The sequence below is a fragment of the Brienomyrus brachyistius genome, unplaced genomic scaffold (assembly GCF_023856365.1).
Source record: "Brienomyrus brachyistius isolate T26 unplaced genomic scaffold, BBRACH_0.4 scaffold277, whole genome shotgun sequence".
Classification (NCBI taxonomy): domain Eukaryota; kingdom Metazoa; phylum Chordata; class Actinopteri; order Osteoglossiformes; family Mormyridae; genus Brienomyrus; species Brienomyrus brachyistius.
In genome coordinates, this window is record NW_026042552.1 from 60429 (window position 1) to 82938 (window position 22510).

Sequence of the window (22510 nt, forward strand, 5' to 3'; positions counted from 1 at the left end):
ATTTGGGTAGATATTGTGGGAGAAATGAAATAAACCAGGCAAGTGAATAAAAATGAATCGAAGTAGCCAAAGTCACATCGAACAGTTTCCATTTACGCTTAAGTTTTCGTTTTACGCAGGTAACAAACAGGAATCCCAAGAATGCTTTACAGACACCTTTCCTCTTTTGATACCATCATTTTGCAATGTAGCCTGCGTTACACTCCCCGGGTTCATGTGGGTTTCTGCTGGGGCCTCCGGTTTCCTACATGGTCCAAAAGCGTGCACGGTAGGTTAATTAGCAATTCTAAGGTGGCCCTGTGGTTGTGTGCGTGTGTGTGCCCTGTGGTGTTTGGCAGGTTGGTTCCCACCTGCGCCCCTTGTTCCCAGAATAAGTTTTAGTCTCCCTGCTACCCTTGTTGGGATTAAGTGGTTATGGTTATAGACAGACGGTCAATTAGATACCAACGACATCATTCATTCATTGCAAATGTGGAGACGTCACTCTCAGATTGTTTAAAGTATTGCGGTACATTCTCAAGTCCACTAGGTGTCTCCCTAGGCTTAAAATATAGGCTTGAAGCCTCCAAAGACGTTGCGGCCCAGTACGTGTGGGGAACGTCTCAAAAGCTTCATGAAGATTTATCGGCCTGTCACTAAGTCTAGGATTTAGTGAAAAATACCGTATTCACACCTTGTTTTAATATGAACTATAGGAAATTTGATTTATGATTTACACTGTATTTGCCTCACATATGTTATACGTGCTGATGATCAACAAGTCTGATTGATAAGGTCCCTCTGCTCCACACCCCTTGGATGTTCAAGATCACTTTTTCTCCAACAGTTATCATTATTACATTGTATCCATATTACATGCTATTGCTCCATCTCATACATTTTGACAGTTAATCAATAACAATATTAACCCATAAATTAGTTGTAAGGTGTGATTTAAGCAGTGCACTGTGGGACAAAGCAAATGTACTGCCGCTGAATTGCTTGATTACGTGTTTCATCACATTTAACACATTAGCATTAAGTTTTAGTCGTTATGCGACGGAGGCAAAAAGCAAGCGGATCCCTGATTGCGGATACGTAGCAGGTTTATTAAGGACACAAGCAACAGAGCCAAATCGGGAGACAAGAATCGTGGTCGTGGGACAAGCCAGAGGTCAATCGCCGGTCGAGTCAATCCTACAGACATGGAAGGGACAGAAAGACGATCAGCAGGCTGGGTTGACGAGGACGGGACCGGAGGGATGGACGGACGAGGCAGGCAAGACGGAGCAGGATGGGAAATGGGGAGAGATGAGAGACAAGTAAGCGCTCGGTAGTGTTCCACAACATCGGCAACAATACTTTGCACCGGGAGTCGCGTCTGATCTGCTTATGACGCTGAGATAATCAACGGAAGATCGCCTTCCGTAACTAGGTCCCGCCTGGATGGGCGTGACATTAGTGTGTTGCCCCAATGGCATGTAATATGCATACAATGTATTAATTAATAACTGTTAGAAAGTTGTTCTGAAAATGTAGGAGGTGTGCATTATCCCCCAGGTTCCTCTAATCAAAGCACACTTCATAGGACATGCCTGTCTCATTTGGTTTCAGAGCTGTTAACCCCTTAGGGTGTTGCCCCATTGCACTTTAAATGGATGCAGTATAATAATTAATAACTATTACAGACAAAAATAATCTAAAACTCCAAGAGGTCTGCATTGTTCCCTGTAGTCCACTGATCAAAGCACACTTCACTAGATGTGCCTGTCTTGTCTAGTTTTAAAGTTATGAACGCATTCATGTATTGTCCCATTGCACATTGTACGACTCTATTAAGAAGCTGATGTAAACCGACGTCTGTTTTACAATGAAAGTAGTGAGATATTATGTAATATTATTTAGCACTTCGTAACGCATAGAGAATGTAATCATTAGGACTCTGTTAAGAAGCTGATGTAAACCGTGCAGAGAGTGACCTTGTGACCTTCAGAGAATGCAGACCAATTACTGCTCTGCACAACGTGACGAAAAACAAGTATGAATTAGCACCTTGTGTCGGCTTAGGAGTTTCTGTATCTGTTAGCTATTTTGTTAGCCTTCGATGTATGGATATGTACTTTATTAGTGCTGCAGCTTATCACTATGTCGAAGGACAAATATATTATTAACCCTCTAGCCAGACGCTGTGCAACAAGCAGACGCTGCCAAGGTTTGCTACTGAAGGAAGGGATTCGCCTGAGTTCACCAAAAGTTCACGGCTGGGTATTGAAAAAAACCGAGTAGAGATGGTCACGCCACCATTATGTTGAGCCAAAGCACCAACCAGTCAAAGAGATGATTGACAAACTTATCATCTAGGGGTGTGGACCAAGGGAGAAAACAACGACGGTGAATGGTTGAGGGAATGATGATGCTTAAGTGACGAGATATTGTTACACAATAAGATAATGTATAAAAATTGGTGTAAAACAGTACTGGACACACTTTAAGTGTCCGGCCTTGGTTGTAACTTCATTGTTGCAATGAAGACTGAATCTGAAGATCTACACAAGCGGCTCCTGACTCCTGATTGGTGGGGAAGGAAAAAACCAGAACAACATCAAAACTGCTATAAATAACTGTAATGTCACAAGGATATTCTGATGTTTTTCACTATTTTGTGCCCCCTAACATATATTCAGTGACTTATGAAGAGTTCGTTTCCAAAGCGAGTCGTATCTATTTCTGCCAAAACGAACTGCAGTCCTCCAAGACGGCGAAAAGCGCAAGTAAGGGCCAAAGATGGAGGGAAAAGCCAGAGAAAAGCTCAGGGCAGTGATGCCCAAAATGGTCTAACAGTCAAATCTTGTTGTTTACATGTGTTTGCAGTTGCACTTTTAATAAACATCGTGCCTGCTGTAAATAGAAGTTATGCATTTGAACCTAATAAGTTAAACAGACAGTTACAGAAAATCATACATCACCAGAATATGCTATAAAAGTATGGGTTTGTAAATTATACAATTTATTTCCCCGAATTTGGTGTGCAGTGCATTTTTTTCATTTTATTTAAAGTTTTTTGTCTATATGCTGAAAATGTATTTTTCCATAATAGCTGCTAATTGGTTTGAACTGAAACTCTGAGACTGATTGTACACAAACCATCAAAATTATTATAAAGATAATGCATGTTATATACCTCTAACATAAAATATAATCAATGAAATAATTTCCGCCATTCAGTATAATAATTAAGATAATGGTTGCAAAATGTTAAACACTTTAAATATCAGATATTCAAATTATAAGCTCACACCAGCTTCCCAGCTCTCCATTTGCATGATCATGTAATAGAGCCACTGCATAGCATTGTACAGTTGGACCTTTCATAGTTTTTACTTGATAAATGTATCCCAGCATCCAATTGCGTTCACTAATGCATTGATTTCAGGAATTATGCAGGTTTGCTGTTTCCCAGGTCTGGAGCACCTTTAGATTTCAGCGATCGTCTTTTTGACCATCGGCTCCAAGAGAGGCTCCTTTGCATTTCAGATTTTATAACTTGTCACTCATGTTCACTGCTGTGTAAAAACTTTTTGTGGACTTACAGTCTTAGCTTGGAGGGCAGAGCCCAAGACTGGCTGTGTGAGTAATTTGAGGCTTCATTTGATGAGGTCAGCTTCTTCTAGGCCTGTAATATCAAACCTGGAACATTCTCTGGTGGCAACGCATCAGGCATCCTGCCCAAGCCTCGTTTACTGATGTTTCTGATGACCTTTAGTGTTATGTGAGATATACAAATGAGGAGAGAGTCCATAATGGTGCCTAGTATGGAGGTCTTGTGCAAAGAGTTACAGAGAGTGAGCACAGGTAGTGGTAAACATGGCCAGCGACTAGTGCAGAGAAAGCCGAAGCTCACAGAGAGCTGTGAGAAACTCACCGTTCCCTGGACTATGTAAAAGAGCTTTCTCATAGCACTCTATGGCTTGAAGCTTGTCACCCCTTAGCTTATTAACATATCCCAGAATCCCAAAAGCTTCCCCATCACTCGGATTCCAGTCAATGCGCCTCTTTGCTATCATTTTCAATTTCTTAACACACTTCTTACCCACTGTGTTATCTTTCTGAATTTGACACCCTTTCATGTAATGCTCTATGGCCAGAGACTCTGATCTTTTGTTAAACAGCTGGAAGTCACCATAACATTGATGGACATTTTGCAGGTTGATATTTTTCTCTCTGGCCACCTGAAATGCTTCCTGAAACAGCTCCTCTGCTTTGGGAAGATTTCTCTTCTCTACATGTAAAAAAGCTAGATCTATCACGGCAGTAACGAAGGAGGACTTTATCTCAATAGCCTTCTCACAATGACAGATGGCAAGTCGGAGAAGATATTCAACCTCTTCTCTATTAACGTTTTCCCCTCTATTTCTGCACAAGTTGATTCTTTTATTCCTATAGCAGGTTGCAATTTGATGATGAAGAAAGGCTGAATTGGGTGTTTTTTCAAGGGCAAGCCTCACAAGGTATATGGCTTTATCCATAGATCCATATCTTCTGAAAAACTTTGCCACATAACGTATGATGTGGGGTTTGTCTGGTGAAATCATGAGAGCTCTTTTAATCAATTCCTCTGCTTCATTCAATCTCCCAGATTCAGCTAGTTTTAGACCCAAAAGTGCCATGATATAAGAATCCCCAGGGCTCAGCTCTAAGGCACGCCTTAGCTGTTTACCAGCTGGTGAATTTGCAGTTGTGTTGCTCTCAAATTCAACCCGGTACAGCGCTGTAGCATAACCACAGTTCCAGTCAGGATTGTCTGGATACTCTTTCAAGGCTTTCTCAAAGCACTCTTTAGCTTTCTTGTGGTATATCCTAGAATACATGAGGAAGGTCCATCCCATCTCTCCGTAGACTTCCGCATGAAAAGCAGTAGGAGACTGTGTTGGAAATCGCTGCCTAATATCTTCCACCTTCTCCAGATAACTCATAGATTTTACATGGTCGTTCAAGTGGTAGTACAGCCATGCAAAGTTTCCATATGTTACAATGAGCATTTTCTCACATTCTTTGTTGTGTTTACGAATGTGGTCTTCAGCCTTTGCCAAGTTAGCAAGTGCTTCTTCTGGCTGGTCTTGCAAATAGTTCAGAAAAGCCAAAAAGCTGAATAAGTGTTTGTCCCCGGCTTGATCAGCTGAACTGAAATTAATATCATTTTCCAGTCTAATTTTCAGGTCACTGAGGTCAGTGCCCTCTTTCCCGAGAGCCCAGGTGAAGTGGCACTGAAGCTGAATAAGTTTTTCTCTTAGTGCAGCTTCCTGGTTCAACCTACAGCAGCATTGTAAGGTAACGAGAAACAGTACTATTGTCAGTAACACTGGTTTAACAACCCAGCTGCTATATTACAGCAGTATATTTACTTAATATTTCCTGTTGAAACTACTATTAATCTATTCACATTTTTATATTTAGTCAAAACTTTCTGTCCATACATTAAAACTAGGCCTATTATTCTCTGTACACAGACCTATATCTTATAGGTGCAAAATATGAAAAACATTTTTGTATTTTGCATTGTTATTGTTATTGAAATAATTGATCAGTCGTCTATACAAGTCCGATAACACAGAAAACTCTACCCCATTATACTTACGCCATTTCAGCAAAATAAAGCTGTTAATGCCAATCTTGACCTCGGTGTGTTGTTGATATTGTCAGTTTCGGTCTGAAAATGCTGTCGGTTTTATGTACATGAGATAAGAGTAACTATGACACATCCCTTTAAAACAGGAGTGACTATGACGCAGTGCTTTAAAAAACAAAGCAAATATTTCTGTTTATTTCTAGCAGAAACAAAACTTACAGAATACCTTTCGTTTCCCTTTTGTTTCAGTCACACATTGGCTACAATGTTTCCTCTGAAATCGTAAAAAAAAAAAATAAAAATCATGTCCTTTTAACATATTTTCAGTCAAATGTTTATTTGGGTAGATATTGTGGGAGAAATTAAATAAACCAGGCAAGTGAATAAAAATGAATCAAAGTAGCCAAAGTCACATCGAACAGTTTCCATTTACGCTTAAGTTTTCGTTTTACGCAGGTAACCAAACAGCAATCCCAAGAATGCTTTACAGACACCTTTCCTCTTTTGATACCATCATTTTGCAATGTAGCCTGTGTTACACTCCCCGGGTTCATGTGGGTTTCTGCTGGGGCCTCCGGTTTTCTCCATGGTCCAAAAGCGTGCACGGTAGGTTAATTGGCAATTCTAAGGTGGCCCTGTGGTTGTGTGCATGTGTGTGCCCTGTGGTGTTTGGCAGGTTGGTTCCCACCTGTGCCCCTTGTTCCCAGAATAAGTTCTAGTCTCCCTGCTACCCCTGTTGGGATTAAGTGGTTATGGTTATAGACAGACGGTCAATTAGATACCAACGACATCATTCATTCATTGCAAATGTGGAGACGTCACTCTCAGATTGTTTAAAGTATTGCTGTACATTCTCAAGTCCACTAGGTGTCCCCCTAGGCTTAAAATATAGGTTTGAAGCCTCCAAAGACGTTGCGGCCCAGTACGTGTGGGGAACGTCTCAAAAGCTTCATGAAGATTTATCGGCCTGTCACTAAGTCTAGGATTTAGTGAAAAATACTGTATTCACACCTTGTTTTAATATGAACTATATGAAATTTGATTTATGATTTACACTGTATTTGCCTCACATATATTATACGTGCTGATGATCAACAAGTCTGATTGATAAGGTCCCTCTGCTCCACACCCCTTGGATGTTCAAGATCACTTTTTCTCTAACAGTTATCATTATTACATTGTATCCATATTACATGCTATTGCTCCATCTCATACATATTGACAGTTAATCGATAACAATATTAACCCATAAATTAGTTGTAAGGTGTGATTTAAGCAGTCCACTGTGGGACAAAGCAAATGTACTGCCGCTGAATTGCTTGATCACGTGTTTCATCACATTTAACACATTAGCATTAAGTTTTAGTCGTTATGCGACGGAGGCAAAAAGCAAGCGGATCCCTGATTGCGGATACGTAGCAGGTTTATTAAGGACACAAGCAACAGAGCCAAATCGGGAGACAAGAATCGTGGTCGTGGGACAAGCCAGAGGTCAATCGCCGGTCGAGTCAATCCTACAGACATGGAAGGGACAGAAAGACGATCAGCAGGCCGGGTTGACGAGGACGGGACCGGAGGGATGGACGGACGAGGCAGGCAAGACGGAGCAGGATGGGAAATGGGGAGAGATGAGAGACAAGTAAGCGCTCGGTAGTGTTCCACAACATCGGCAACAATACTTTGCACCGGGAGTCGCGTCTGATCTGCTTATGACGCTGAGATAATCAACGGAAGATCGCCTTCCGTAACTAGGTCCCACCTGGATGGGCGTGACATTAGTGTGTTGCCCCAATGGCATGTAATATGCATACAATGTATTAATTAATAACTGTTAGAAAGTTGTTCTGAAAATGTAGGAGGTGTGCATTATCCCCCAGGTTCCTCTAATCAAAGCACACTTCATAGGACATGCCTGTCTCATTTGGTTTCAGAGCTGTTAACCCCTTAGGGTGTTGCCCCATTGCACTTTAAATGGATGCAGTATAATAATTAATAACTATCCATCCATCCATCCATTTTCCAAACCGCTTATCCTACTGGGTCGCGGGAGGTCCGGAGCCTATCCCGGAAGCAATGGGCACGAGGCTGGGAACAACCCAGGATGGGGGGCCAGCCCATCGCAGGGCACACTCACACACCATGCACTCTCACATGCATTCCTATGGGCAATTTAGTAAGTCCAAGTAGCCTCAGCATGTTTTTGGACTGTGGGGGGAAACCGGAGTACCCGGAGGAAACCCCACGACGACATGGGGAGAACATGCAAACTCCACACACATGTAACCCAGGCGGAGATTCGAACCCGGGTCCCAGAGGTGTGAGGCAACAGTGCTAACCACTGCACCACCATGCCGCCCCCTTAATTAATAACTATTACAGACAAAAATAATCTAAAACTCCAAGAGGTGTGCATTGTTCCCTGTAGTCCACTGATCAAAGCACACTTCATTAGATGTGCCTGTCTTGTCTAGTTTTAAAGTTATGAACACATTCATGTATTGTCCCATTGTACATTGTACGACTCTATTAAGAAGCTGATGTAAACCGACGTCTGCTTTACAATGAAAGTAGTGAGATATTATGTAATATTATTTAGCACTTCATAACGCATAGAGAATGTAATCATTAGGACTCTGTTAAGAAGCTGATGTAAACCGTGCAGAGAGTGACCTTGTGACCTTCAGAGAATGCAGACCAATTACTGCTGTGCACAACGTGACGAAAAACAAGTATGAATTAGCACCTTGTGTCAGCTTAGAAGTTTCTGTATCTGCTAGCTATTTTGTTAGCCTTCGATGTATGGATATGTACTTTATTGGTGCTGCAGCTTATCACTATGTTGAAGGACAAATATATTATTAACCCTCTAGCCAGACGATGTGCAACAAGCAGACGCTGCCACGGTTTGCTACTGAAGGAAGGGATTCGCCTGAGTTCACCAAAAGTTCACGGCTGGGTATTTAAAAAAACTGAGCAGAGATGGTCAGGCCACCATTATGTTGACCCGAGGCACCAACCAGTCAAAGAGATGATTGACAAACTTATCATCTAGGGGTGTGGACCAAGGGAGAAAACAACGACGGTGAATGGTTGAGGGAATGATGATGCTTAAGTGACGAGATATTGTTACACAATAAGATAATGTATAAAAATTGGTGTAAAACAGTACTGGACACACTTTAAGTGTCCGGCCTTGGTTGTAACTTCATTGTTGCAATGAAGACTGAATCTGAAGATCTACACAAGCGGCTCCTGACTCCTGATTGGTGGGGAAGGAAAAAACCAGAACAACATCAAAACTGCTATAAATAACTGTAATGTCACAAGGATATTCTGATGTTTTTCACTATTTTGTGCCCCCTAACATATATTCAGTGACTTATGAAGAGTTCGTTTCCAAAGCGAGTCGTATCTATTTCTGCGAAAACGAACTGCAGTCCTCCAAGACGGCGAAAAGCGCAAGTAAGGGCCAAAGATGGAGGGAAAAGCCAGAGAAAAGCTCAGGGCAGTGATGCCCAAAATGGTCTAACAGTGAAATCTTGTTGTTTACATGTGTTTGCAGTTGCACTTTTAATAAACATCGTGCCTGCTGTAAATAGAAGTTATGCATTTGAACCTAATAAGTTAAACAGACAGTTACAGAAAATCATACATCACCAGAATATGCTATAAAAAGTATGGCTTTTTAAATTATACAATTTATTTCCCCGAATTTGGTGTGCAGTGCATTTTTTTCATTTTACTTAAAGTTTTTTGTCTATATGCTGATAATGTATTTTTCATAATAGCTACTGATTGGTTTGAACTGAAACTCTGAGACTGATTGTACACAAACCATCAAAATGATTATAAAGATAATGCATGTTATATACCTCTAACATATAATAAAATATAATCAATTGAATAATTTCTGCCATTCAGTATATTAATTAAGATAATGATTACACAATTTTAAACACTTTAAATATCAGATATTCAAATTATAAGATCACACCAGCTTCCCAGCTCTCAATTTGCAAGATCATGTAACAGAGCCATTGCATAGCATTGTACAGTTTGACCTTTGATAGTTTTTACTTGATAAATGTATCCCAGCATCCAATTGCATTCACTAATGCATTGATTTCAGGAATTATGCAGGTTTGCCGTATCCCAGGTCCATCGGCTCCAAGAGAGGCTTCTTTGCATTTCAGATTTTATAACTTGTCACTCATGTTCCCTGCTGTGTAAAAACTTTTTGTGGACTTACAGTTTTAGCTTGGAGGGCGGAGCCCAAGACTGGCTGTGTGAGTAATTTGAGGCTTTATTTGATGAGGCTTAACAATGCTTCAGATGACCTTGAGTGCTATGTGAGATATGCAAATGAGGAGAGAAACCATAATGGTGCCTAGTATGGAGGTCTTGTGCAAAGAGTTACAGAGAGTGAGCACAGGTAGTGGTAAACATGGCAAGCGACTAGTGCAGAGAAAGCCGAAGGTCACAGAGAGCTGTGAGAAACTCACCGTTCCCTGGGCTATGTAAAAGAGCTTTCTCATAGCACTCTATGGCTTGAAGCTTGTCACCCCTTAGCTTATTAACATATCCCAGAATCCCAAAAGCTTCCCCATCACTCGGATTCCTGTCAATGCGCCTCTTTGCTATCATTTCCAATTTCTTAACACACTTCTCACACACTTTGCTATCTTTCTGAATTTCACACCCTTTCATGTAATGCTTTATGGCCAGAGACTCTGATCCTTCGTTATACAGCTGGAAGTCACCATAACATTTATGGACATTTTGCAAGTTGTCATTTTTTGCTCTGGCCACCTGAAATGCTTCCTGAAACAGCTCCTCTGCTTTGGTGAGGTTTCTCTTCTCTGCATGTAAAAGAGCTAGATCTATCAAGGCATAAATGAAGGAGGACTTCATCTCAATAGCCTTCTCACAATGATGGATGGCAAGTAGGAGAAGGTGTTCAACCTCTTCTCTATTGTTGTTTTCCCCTCGATTTCTGCGCAAGTTGAATCTTCTATTCCTATAGCAGGCAGCAATTTGATGATGAAGAAAGGCTGAATTGGGTGTTTTTTCAAGGGCAAGCTTCAAAAGGTCTATGGCCTTATCCATAGATCCATGTTCTCTGAAAAACTTTGCCACATAACGTATGATGTGGGGTTTGTCTGGTGAAATCATGAGAGCTCTTTCAATCAATTCCTCTGCCTCATTCAATCTCCCAGATTCAGCTAGTTTTAGACCCAAAAGTGCCATGATATAAGAATCCCCAGGGCTCAGCTCTAAGGCATGCCTTAGCTGTTTACCAGCTGGTGAATCTGCAGTTGTGTTGCTCTCATATTCAGCCCGGTACAGCGCTGTAGCATAACCACAGTTCCAGTCAGGATTGTCTGGATACTCTTTCAAGGCTTTCTCAAAGCACTCTTTAGCTTTCTCGTGGTACATCCTAGAATACATGAGGAAGGTCCATCCCATTTCTCCGTAGACTTCCGCATGAAAAGCAGTAGGAGACTGTGTTGGAAATCGCTGCCTAATATCTTCCACCTTCTCCAGATAACTCATAGATTTTACATGGTCGTTCAAGTGGTAGTACAGCCATGCAAAGTTTCCATATGTTACAATGAGCATCTTCTCGCATTCTTCATTGTGTTTACGAATGTGGTCTTCAGCCTTTGCCAAGTTAGCGAGTGCTTCTTCTGGCTGGTCTTGCAAATAATTCACAAAAGCCAAAAAGCTAAGTAAGTGTTTGTCCCCAGCTTGATCAGGTGAACTGAAACTGACATCATCCTCCAGTCTATTTTGCAACTCACTGAGGTCAGTGTCCTCTTTCCGGAGACCCCAGGTGAAGTGGCACTGAAGCTGAATAAGTTTTCTTTTTAGTGAAGCTTCCTGGTTCAACCTACAGCAGCATTGTTGGCAAACGAGAAACAGTATTATTGTCAGTAATGTGCCAAACTCGTTTAACAACCCAGTTGCTTTATCACAGAGGTATATCCAGTCTCATAAAATGCTGTTGGTTTTAAATACATGAGACGGGAGTAACTAGGATGGATCCTTTTAAAAAACAAAGCAAATATTGCTGTTTGCTTTTAGCAAAACCAAACTAACCTTTCGTTTTCCTTTTGTTTCAAAAGTCGCACATTGGCTACATTGCTTGCTACATTGCTTGCTACATTGCTTGCTACATTGCTTGCTACATTGCTTGCTACATTGCTAGTGAAAAACCTAAATACCACTGTATGCAAAGTTAGATGTAAATCTCTAGAATATATAGCCAACTAATGAAAACAAGACTTAATGCAAATCTGAGACCTCTTTAGAATACAACCCTCTTTGTGTTATTTGCAATCAAAATGCATACATGTTGTACTCACTAAACATGTAATTTTTTATTATGAAAACATATTTAACTCTGACTATGAGTAACATACTATGAATTGAAGTAGCCGAAGTCACATTGAACAGTTTCCATTTACGCTTAAGTTTTCGTTTTACGCAGGTAACCAAACAGGAATCCCAAGAATGCTTTACAGACACCTTTCCTCTTTTGATACCATCATTTTCCAATGTAGCCGGTGTTACACCCAAATCTCACCAGATTGCCTTTGCAGGGTCTTTTCAGCTGCTGTGCATGTAAGCAGTAAACATGATATGACATTTGATATTTGTTTGACAGTCCCATAGCAACCAAAAAAAAGCACCTGATGGTGACAGACTGGGTTTGTGGAATGTTCATGAACTAAATACATGTCTTCTCTTCTGTTTCTGACACTCCAGTAGTAAAAAATATCAATGCAACCTACAATAATCACTATGTATGATAAAATTAACAAATATAGGTCTTGTCATTTTTCTCACCTCAAATATATAGTTATGCGCTGCGTAACATTTTGGTCAATAACAGACCACATATACGATGGTTGGTCACTAGATTATCATGGAGCCGAAACATTCCTATCGCCTATTGACGTTGCAAGACATTACTCGCGTGTTTGTGGTGTAAACTGTTCATTTATTGAACAGTTTCTATTTACGCTTGTTTTCTTACGCAGGCTTTCCTCTTTTTCATAGTACCATAGTTTTGCAATTCAAGCCATTAGTCACAAGTACACTTATAGAAACACTTATGCTAAATATAATCTTAAAAAAACTATAATATAATTAGATTCTGCTGTCATACCAACAACAGACCATGCATTTCAAACTCAAAACAGTTAGTCAAAACATCCTGTCAAAACATCAAAGATATTCTCTGTAAATGTTTATTTTATATGTGCAATTAATATGAAACTAATATTTTTCATTTTGTATTGTTATTCTTATTGAAATTAATGAACGGTCGCAGTATATACTTACGCCATTGCAGCAAGATAAAGCTGTTAGTGTAAAACCCGACTTCGGTGTGTCGTTGATAACGTCCTTTTCGGTCTGACAAAACGCTGTCGGTCTTACTTAAATGACACAGGAGTGACTACAACGCATCCGGTTAATTTAAATCCAAAATAAATATTTGCAAAAGCCAGATTAACAGAACAAGTTTCGTTTCCCCTGAAGTGGGAATTAACGCCGTTTAGAATATTGCATCACCCCAGTGGGATTTGAATACTGGAGAGGAAAAAAATCTGTCATGGAACAATATTTAACTTAATTTAAATGCATTTGTAATTCATAATAAATGTATACATTTTTAAATAGAAAAAGTTGGGCTGTGTTTTGGGGCACATTTTGTACGAAACAAGCTCACAACAATATGTTGTATTTAAAATGATCATTTAAAAAACGTTTTTAGATGTCATTGAAATGTTTATTTGAAGATCGTGACAATAGCAATACCAAGCCATTAAAATCAAGCAACAAGTCATTAGAATAGATTGTTTCATTCACATTGGAGTGTGATTCAAATTAATAGTGTCATACGGTATTGGTTTAGACATACATATATAAATAAATACATAAATGCTATACTTAACATAACGCTAAACTTGTCGCACAACCAATGCCATTCCCATTTTTTCATTCGCTCTTTTGTGCCCCCTAACAAATATTCAGTTACATAAGAAGAGTTAATTTCCAAAGTGAATCATATCTTTTTATTAAATCTTTTTATTTAATATAATGTGTTTCCCCTCAATTTGGAGTGGATTTTTCCCATTTTATGTAAAGTTTTTGTATGTGTGTGTGTGTGTGTGTGTGTATGATGAAAAAATCATTTTCCACAATAGCTACTGATTGGTTTAGATTATATGACACTTTGAGACTGATGGTTTGTGTACAGTAAAATAGTTACAAAGATAATGCATGTTATATGCCTGTAACATAAAATAAAACTCAAGAAATCGAATACACATTAATATACTGAATGATAAAAATTTTGATAATGATTACACAATGTTAAACACTTTAAATATCAGCTATTCAAATTATAAGCTCACACCAGCTTCCCAGCTCTCCATTTGCATGATCATGTAATAGAGCCACTGCATAGCATTGTACAGTTGGACCTTTCATAGTTTTTACTTGATAAATGTATCCCAGCATCCAATTGCGTTCACTAATGCATTGATTTCAGGAATTATGCAGGTTTGCCGTTTCCCAGGTCTGGAGCACCTTTAGATTTCAGCGATCGTCTTTTTGACCATCGGCTCCAAGAGAGGCTCCTTTGCATTTCAGATTTTATAACTTGTCACTCATGTTCACTGCTGTGTAAAAACTTTTTGTGGACTTACAGTCTTAGCTTGGAGGGCGGAGCCCAAGACTGGCTGTGTGAGTAATTTGAGGCTTCATTTGATGAGGTCAGCTTCTTCTAGGCCTGTAATATCAAACCTGGAACATTCTCTGGTGGCAACGCATCAGGCATCCTGCCCAAGCCTCGTTTACTGATGTTTCTGATGACCTTTAGTGTTATGAGAGATATACAAAATGAGGAGAGAGTCCATAATGGTGCCTAGTATGGAGGTCTTGTGCAAAGAGTTACAGAGAGTGAGCACAGGTAGTGGTAAACATGGCCAGCGACTAGTGCAGAGAAAGCCGAAGCTCACAGAGAGCTGTGAGAAACTCACCGTTCCCTGGGCTATGTAAAAGAGCTATCTCATAGCACTCTATGGCTTGAAGCTTGTCACCCCTTAGCTTATTAACATATCCCAGAATCCCAAAAGCTTCCCCATCACTCGGATTCCTGTCAATGCGCCTCTTTGCTATCATTTCCAATTTCTGAACACACTGCTCCCCTACTCTGTTATCTCTCCGAATTTGACACCCTTTCATGTAATGCTCTATGGCCAGAGACTCTGATCTCTTGTTATACAGCTGGAAGTCACCATAACATTTATGAACATCTTGCAGGTTGAGATTTATCTCTCTGGCCACCTGAAATGCTTCCTGAAACAGCTCCTCTGCTTTGGTAAGGTTTCTCTTCTCTGCATGTAGAAGTGCTAGATCTATCCTGGCAATAATGAAGGAGGGCCTCATCTCAATGGCCATCTCACAATGATGGATGGCAAGTAGGAGAAGGTGTTCAACCTCTTCTCTATTGTTGTTTTCCCCTCCATTTTTGCACAAGTTGATTCTTTTATCCCTATAGCAGGCAGCAATTTGATGATGACTAAAGGCTGAATTGGGTGATTCTTCAAGGGCTCGCTTCAAAAGGTCTATGGCCTTATCCATAGATCCATGTTTTCTGAAAAACTTTGCGATGTTTTTGGGGGGTTTGTCTGGTGAAATCATGAGAGCTCTTTCAATCAATTCCTCTGCCTCATTCAATCTCCCAGATTCAGCTAGTTTTAGACCCAAAAGCGCCATGATATAAGAATCCCCAGGGCTCAGCTCTAAGGCACGCCTTAGCCGTATACCAGCTGGTGAATCTGCAGTTGTGTTGCTCTCAGATTCAACCCGGTACAGCGCTGTAGCATAACCACAGTTCCAGTCAGGATTGTCTGGATACTCTTTCAAGGCTTCCTCAAAGCACTCTTTAGCATTCTCGTGGTATGTCCTAGAATACCTGAGGAAGGTCCATCCCATCTCTCCGTAGACTTCCGCATGAAATGCAGTAGGAGGAGGAGTTGGAAATCGCTGCTTAATATCTTCCACCTTCTCCAGATAACTCATGGATTTTACATGGTCGTTCAAGTGGTAGTACAGCCATGCAAAGTTTCCATATGTTACAATGAGCATCTTCTCGCATTCTTCGTTGTGTTTACGAATGTGGTCTTCAGCCTTTGCCAAGTTAGCGAGTGCTTTTTCTGGCTGGTCTTGCAAATAATTCACAAAAGCCAAAAAGCTAAATAAGTGCTTGCCCCCGGCTTGATCAGGTGAACTGAAATTGATATCATCCTCCAGTCTATTTTGCAGGTCACTGAGATCAGTGTCCTCTTCCCGGAGACCCCAGGTGAAGTGGCACTGAAGCTGATTAAGTTTTTCTCTTAGTGCAGCTTCCTGGTTCAACCTACAGCAGCATTGTAAGGAAACGAAAAACAGTATTATTGTCCGTTACACTGGTTAACAACCCAGCTGCTATATTACAGCAGTGTATTTACTTAATATTTCCTGTTGAAACTACTAGGTGCAAAATATGAAACTAACATTTTTGCATTTTCCATTGTTATTGTTATTGAAATAATTGATCAGTCGTCTATACAAGTCCGATAACACAGAAAACTCTACCCCATTATACTTACGCCATCGCAGCAAAATAAAGCTGTTAATGCCAATCTTGACCTCGGTGTGTTGTTGATATCATCGGTTCCGATCTGATAAAATGCTGTCGGTTTTATATACATGAGATAGGAGTGACTATGACACATCGCTTTAAAACAGGAGTGACTATGACGCAGTGCTTTAAAAAACAAAGCAAATATTTCTGTTTACTTCTAGCAGAAACGAAACTTACAGAATACTTTTCGTTTCCCTTTTGTTTCAGTCACACATTGGCTACAATGTTTCCTCTGAAATCGTAAAAAAAAAAAAAAAATCCTGTCCTTTTAACATATTTTCAGTCAAATGTTTATTTGGGTAGATATTGTGGGAGAAATGAAATAAACCAGGCAAGTGAATAAAAATGAATCGAAGTAGCCAAAGTCACATCGAACAGTTTCCATTTACGCTTAAGTTTTCGTTTTACGCAGGTAACAAACAGGAATCCCAAGAATGCTTTACAGACACCTTTCCTCTTTTGATACCATCATTTTGCAATGTAGCCTGCGTTACACTCCCCGGGTTCATGTGGGTTTCTGCTGGGGCCTCCGGTTTCCTACATGGTCCAAAAGCGTGCACGGTAGGTTAATTAGCAATTCTAAGGTGGCCCTGTGGTTGTGTGCGTGTGTGTGCCCTGTGGTGTTTGGCAGGTTGGTTCCCACCTGCGCCCCTTGTTCCCAGAATAAGTTTTAGTCTCCCTGCTACCCTTGTTGGGATTAAGTGGTTATGGTTATAGACAGACGGTCAATTAGATACCAACGACATCATTCATTCATTGCAAATGTGGAGACGTCACTCTCAGATTGTTTAAAGTATTGCGGTACATTCTCAAGTCCACTAGGTGTCTCCCTAGGCTTAAAATATAGGCTTGAAGCCTCCAAAGACGTTGCGGCCCAGTACGTGTGGGGAACGTCTCAAAAGCTTCATGATGATTTATCGGCCTGTCACTAAGTCTAGGATTTAGTGAAAAATACCGTATTCACACCTTGTTTTAATATGAACTATAGGAAATTTGATTTATGATTTACACTGTATTTGCCTCACATATGTTATACGTGCTGATGATCAACAAGTCTGATTGATAAGGTCCCTCTGCTCCACACCCCTTGGATGTTCAAGATCACTTTTTCTCCAACAGTTATCATTATTACATTGTATCCATATTACATGCTATTGCTCCATCTCATACATTTTGACAGTTAATCAATAACAATATTAACCCATAAATTAGTTGTAAGGTGTGATTTAAGCAGTGCACTGTGGGACAAAGCAAATGTACTGCCGCTGAATTGCTTGATTACGTGTTTCATCACATTTAACACATTAGCATTAAGTTTTAGTCGTTATGCGACGGAGGCAAAAAGCAAGCGGATCCCTGATTGCGGATACGTAGCAGGTTTATTAAGGACACAAGCAACAGAGCCAAATCGGGAGACAAGAATCGTGGTCGTGGGACAAGCCAGAGGTCAATCGCCGGTCGAGTCAATCCTACAGACATGGAAGGGACAGAAAGACGATCAGCAGGCTGGGTTGACGAGGACGGGACCGGAGGGATGGACGGACGAGGCAGGCAAGACGGAGCAGGATGGGAAATGGGGAGAGATGAGAGACAAGTAAGCGCTCGGTAGTGTTCCACAACATCGGCAACAATACTTTGCACCGGGAGTCGCGTCTGATCTGCTTATGACGCTGAGATAATCAACGGAAGATCGCCTTCCGTAACTAGGTCCCGCCTGGATGGGCGTGACATTAGTGTGTTGCCCCAATGGCATGTAATATGCATACAATGTATTAATTAATAACTGTTAGAAAGTTGTTCTGAAAATGTAGGAGGTGTGCATTATCCCCCAGGTTCCTCTAATCAAAGCACACTTCATAGGACATGCCTGTCTCATTTGGTTTCAGAGCTGTTAACCCCTTAGGGTGTTGCCCCATTGCACTTTAAATGGATGCAGTATAATAATTAATAACTATTACAGACAAAAATAATCTAAAACTCCAAGAGGTCTGCATTGTTCCCTGTAGTCCACTGATCAAAGCACACTTCACTAGATGTGCCTGTCTTGTCTAGTTTTAAAGTTATGAACGCATTCATGTATTGTCCCATTGCACATTGTACGACTCTATTAAGAAGCTGATGTAAACCGACGTCTGTTTTACAATGAAAGTAGTGAGATATTATGTAATATTATTTAGCACTTCGTAACGCATAGAGAATGTAATCATTAGGACTCTGTTAAGAAGCTGATGTAAACCGTGCAGAGAGTGACCTTGTGACCTTCAGAGAATGCAGACCAATTACTGCTCTGCACAACGTGACGAAAAACAAGTATGAATTAGCACCTTGTGTCGGCTTAGGAGTTTCTGTATCTGTTAGCTATTTTGTTAGCCTTCGATGTATGGATATGTACTTTATTAGTGCTGCAGCTTATCACTATGTCGAAGGACAAATATATTATTAACCCTCTAGCCAGACGCTGTGCAACAAGCAGACGCTGCCAAGGTTTGCTACTGAAGGAAGGGATTCGCCTGAGTTCACCAAAAGTTCACGGCTGGGTATTGAAAAAAACCGAGTAGAGATGGTCACGCCACCATTATGTTGAGCCAAAGCACCAACCAGTCAAAGAGATGATTGACAAACTTATCATCTAGGGGTGTGGACCAAGGGAGAAAACAACGACGGTGAATGGTTGAGGGAATGATGATGCTTAAGTGACGAGATATTGTTACACAATAAGATAATGTATAAAAATTGGTGTAAAACAGTACTGGACACACTTTAAGTGTCCGGCCTTGGTTGTAACTTCATTGTTGCAATGAAGACTGAATCTGAAGATCTACACAAGCGGCTCCTGACTCCTGATTGGTGGGGAAGGAAAAAACCAGAACAACATCAAAACTGCTATAAATAACTGTAATGTCACAAGGATATTCTGATGTTTTTCACTATTTTGTGCCCCCTAACATATATTCAGTGACTTATGAAGAGTTCGTTTCCAAAGCGAGTCGTATCTATTTCTGCCAAAACGAACTGCAGTCCTCCAAGACGGCGAAAAGCGCAAGTAAGGGCCAAAGATGGAGGGAAAAGCCAGAGAAAAGCTCAGGGCAGTGATGCCCAAAATGGTCTAACAGTCAAATCTTGTTGTTTACATGTGTTTGCAGTTGCACTTTTAATAAACATCGTGCCTGCTGTAAATAGAAGTTATGCATTTGAACCTAATAAGTTAAACAGACAGTTACAGAAAATCATACATCACCAGAATATGCTATAAAAGTATGGGTTTGTAAATTATACAATTTATTTCCCCGAATTTGGTGTGCAGTGCATTTTTTTCATTTTATTTAAAGTTTTTTGTCTATATGCTGAAAATGTATTTTTCCATAATAGCTGCTAATTGGTTTGAACTGAAACTCTGAGACTGATTGTACACAAACCATCAAAATTATTATAAAGATAATGCATGTTATATACCTCTAACATAAAATATAATCAATGAAATAATTTCCGCCATTCAGTATAATAATTAAGATAATGGTTGCAAAATGTTAAACACTTTAAATATCAGATATTCAAATTATAAGCTCACACCAGCTTCCCAGCTCTCCATTTGCATGATCATGTAATAGAGCCACTGCATAGCATTGTACAGTTGGACCTTTCATAGTTTTTACTTGATAAATGTATCCCAGCATCCAATTGCGTTCACTAATGCATTGATTTCAGGAATTATGCAGGTTTGCTGTTTCCCAGGTCTGGAGCACCTTTAGATTTCAGCGATCGTCTTTTTGACCATCGGCTCCAAGAGAGGCTCCTTTGCATTTCAGATTTTATAACTTGTCACTCATGTTCACTGCTGTGTAAAAACTTTTTGTGGACTTACAGTCTTAGCTTGGAGGGCAGAGCCCAAGACTGGCTGTGTGAGTAATTTGAGGCTTCATTTGATGAGGTCAGCTTCTTCTAGGCCTGTAATATCAAACCTGGAACATTCTCTGGTGGCAACGCATCAGGCATCCTGCCCAAGCCTCGTTTACTGATGTTTCTGATGACCTTTAGTGTTATGTGAGATATACAAATGAGGAGAGAGTCCATAATGGTGCCTAGTATGGAGGTCTTGTGCAAAGAGTTACAGAGAGTGAGCACAGGTAGTGGTAAACATGGCCAGCGACTAGTGCAGAGAAAGCCGAAGCTCACAGAGAGCTGTGAGAAACTCACCGTTCCCTGGACTATGTAAAAGAGCTTTCTCATAGCACTCTATGGCTTGAAGCTTGTCACCCCTTAGCTTATTAACATATCCCAGAATCCCAAAAGCTTCCCCATCACTCGGATTCCAGTCAATGCGCCTCTTTGCTATCATTTTCAATTTCTTAACACACTTCTTACCCACTGTGTTATCTTTCTGAATTTGACACCCTTTCATGTAATGCTCTATGGCCAGAGACTCTGATCTTTTGTTAAACAGCTGGAAGTCACCATAACATTGATGGACATTTTGCAGGTTGATATTTTTCTCTCTGGCCACCTGAAATGCTTCCTGAAACAGCTCCTCTGCTTTGGGAAGATTTCTCTTCTCTACATGTAAAAAAGCTAGATCTATCACGGCAGTAACGAAGGAGGACTTTATCTCAATAGCCTTCTCACAATGACAGATGGCAAGTCGGAGAAGATATTCAACCTCTTCTCTATTAACGTTTTCCCCTCTATTTCTGCACAAGTTGATTCTTTTATTCCTATAGCAGGTTGCAATTTGATGATGAAGAAAGGCTGAATTGGGTGTTTTTTCAAGGGCAAGCCTCACAAGGTATATGGCTTTATCCATAGATCCATATCTTCTGAAAAACTTTGCCACATAACGTATGATGTGGGGTTTGTCTGGTGAAATCATGAGAGCTCTTTTAATCAATTCCTCTGCTTCATTCAATCTCCCAGATTCAGCTAGTTTTAGACCCAAAAGTGCCATGATATAAGAATCCCCAGGGCTCAGCTCTAAGGCACGCCTTAGCTGTTTACCAGCTGGTGAATTTGCAGTTGTGTTGCTCTCAAATTCAACCCGGTACAGCGCTGTAGCATAACCACAGTTCCAGTCAGGATTGTCTGGATACTCTTTCAAGGCTTTCTCAAAGCACTCTTTAGCTTTCTTGTGGTATATCCTAGAATACATGAGGAAGGTCCATCCCATCTCTCCGTAGACTTCCGCATGAAAAGCAGTAGGAGACTGTGTTGGAAATCGCTGCCTAATATCTTCCACCTTCTCCAGATAACTCATAGATTTTACATGGTCGTTCAAGTGGTAGTACAGCCATGCAAAGTTTCCATATGTTACAATGAGCATTTTCTCACATTCTTTGTTGTGTTTACGAATGTGGTCTTCAGCCTTTGCCAAGTTAGCAAGTGCTTCTTCTGGCTGGTCTTGCAAATAGTTCAGAAAAGCCAAAAAGCTGAATAAGTGTTTGTCCCCGGCTTGATCAGCTGAACTGAAATTAATATCATTTTCCAGTCTAATTTTCAGGTCACTGAGGTCAGTGCCCTCTTTCCCGAGAGCCCAGGTGAAGTGGCACTGAAGCTGAATAAGTTTTTCTCTTAGTGCAGCTTCCTGGTTCAACCTACAGCAGCATTGTAAGGTAACGAGAAACAGTACTATTGTCAGTAACACTGGTTTAACAACCCAGCTGCTATATTACAGCAGTATATTTACTTAATATTTCCTGTTGAAACTACTATTAATCTATTCACATTTTTATATTTAGTCAAAACTTTCTGTCCATACATTAAAACTAGGCCTATTATTCTCTGTACACAGACCTATATCTTATAGGTGCAAAATATGAAAAACATTTTTGTATTTTGCATTGTTATTGTTATTGAAATAATTGATCAGTCGTCTATACAAGTCCGATAACACAGAAAACTCTACCCCATTATACTTACGCCATTTCAGCAAAATAAAGCTGTTAATGCCAATCTTGACCTCGGTGTGTTGTTGATATTGTCAGTTTCGGTCTGAAAATGCTGTCGGTTTTATGTACATGAGATAAGAGTAACTATGACACATCCCTTTAAAACAGGAGTGACTATGACGCAGTGCTTTAAAAAACAAAGCAAATATTTCTGTTTATTTCTAGCAGAAACAAAACTTACAGAATACCTTTCGTTTCCCTTTTGTTTCAGTCACACATTGGCTACAATGTTTCCTCTGAAATCGTAAAAAAAAAAAAAAAAAATCATGT

General features: G+C 40.3%; 2 protein-coding genes across 2 annotated transcripts; both read right to left on the reverse strand.

The window, feature by feature from the left end:
• Window positions 1-3854: 3854 nt before the first annotated feature.
• LOC125728400 (interferon-induced protein with tetratricopeptide repeats 1B-like) lies at window positions 3855-5722 on the reverse strand. The gene is made up of 2 exons (XM_049005404.1): window positions 5615-5722; window positions 3855-5289 (listed from the first exon to the last, which is right to left on the reverse strand). Exons 1-2 carry the CDS (start codon window positions 5617-5619, stop codon window positions 3855-3857), a joined length of 1440 nt encoding a protein of 479 aa, XP_048861361.1. The 5' UTR covers window positions 5620-5722.
• A 3485-nt stretch (window positions 5723-9207) lies between these two features.
• Window positions 9208-16416, reverse strand: LOC125728402 (interferon-induced protein with tetratricopeptide repeats 1B-like). The gene is made up of 4 exons (XM_049005407.1): window positions 16270-16416; window positions 15683-16037; window positions 10903-11140; window positions 9208-9221 (listed from the first exon to the last, which is right to left on the reverse strand). Exons 1-4 carry the CDS (start codon window positions 16272-16274, stop codon window positions 9208-9210), a joined length of 612 nt encoding a protein of 203 aa, XP_048861364.1. The 5' UTR covers window positions 16275-16416.
• Between the last annotated feature and the right edge of the window lie 6094 nt (window positions 16417-22510).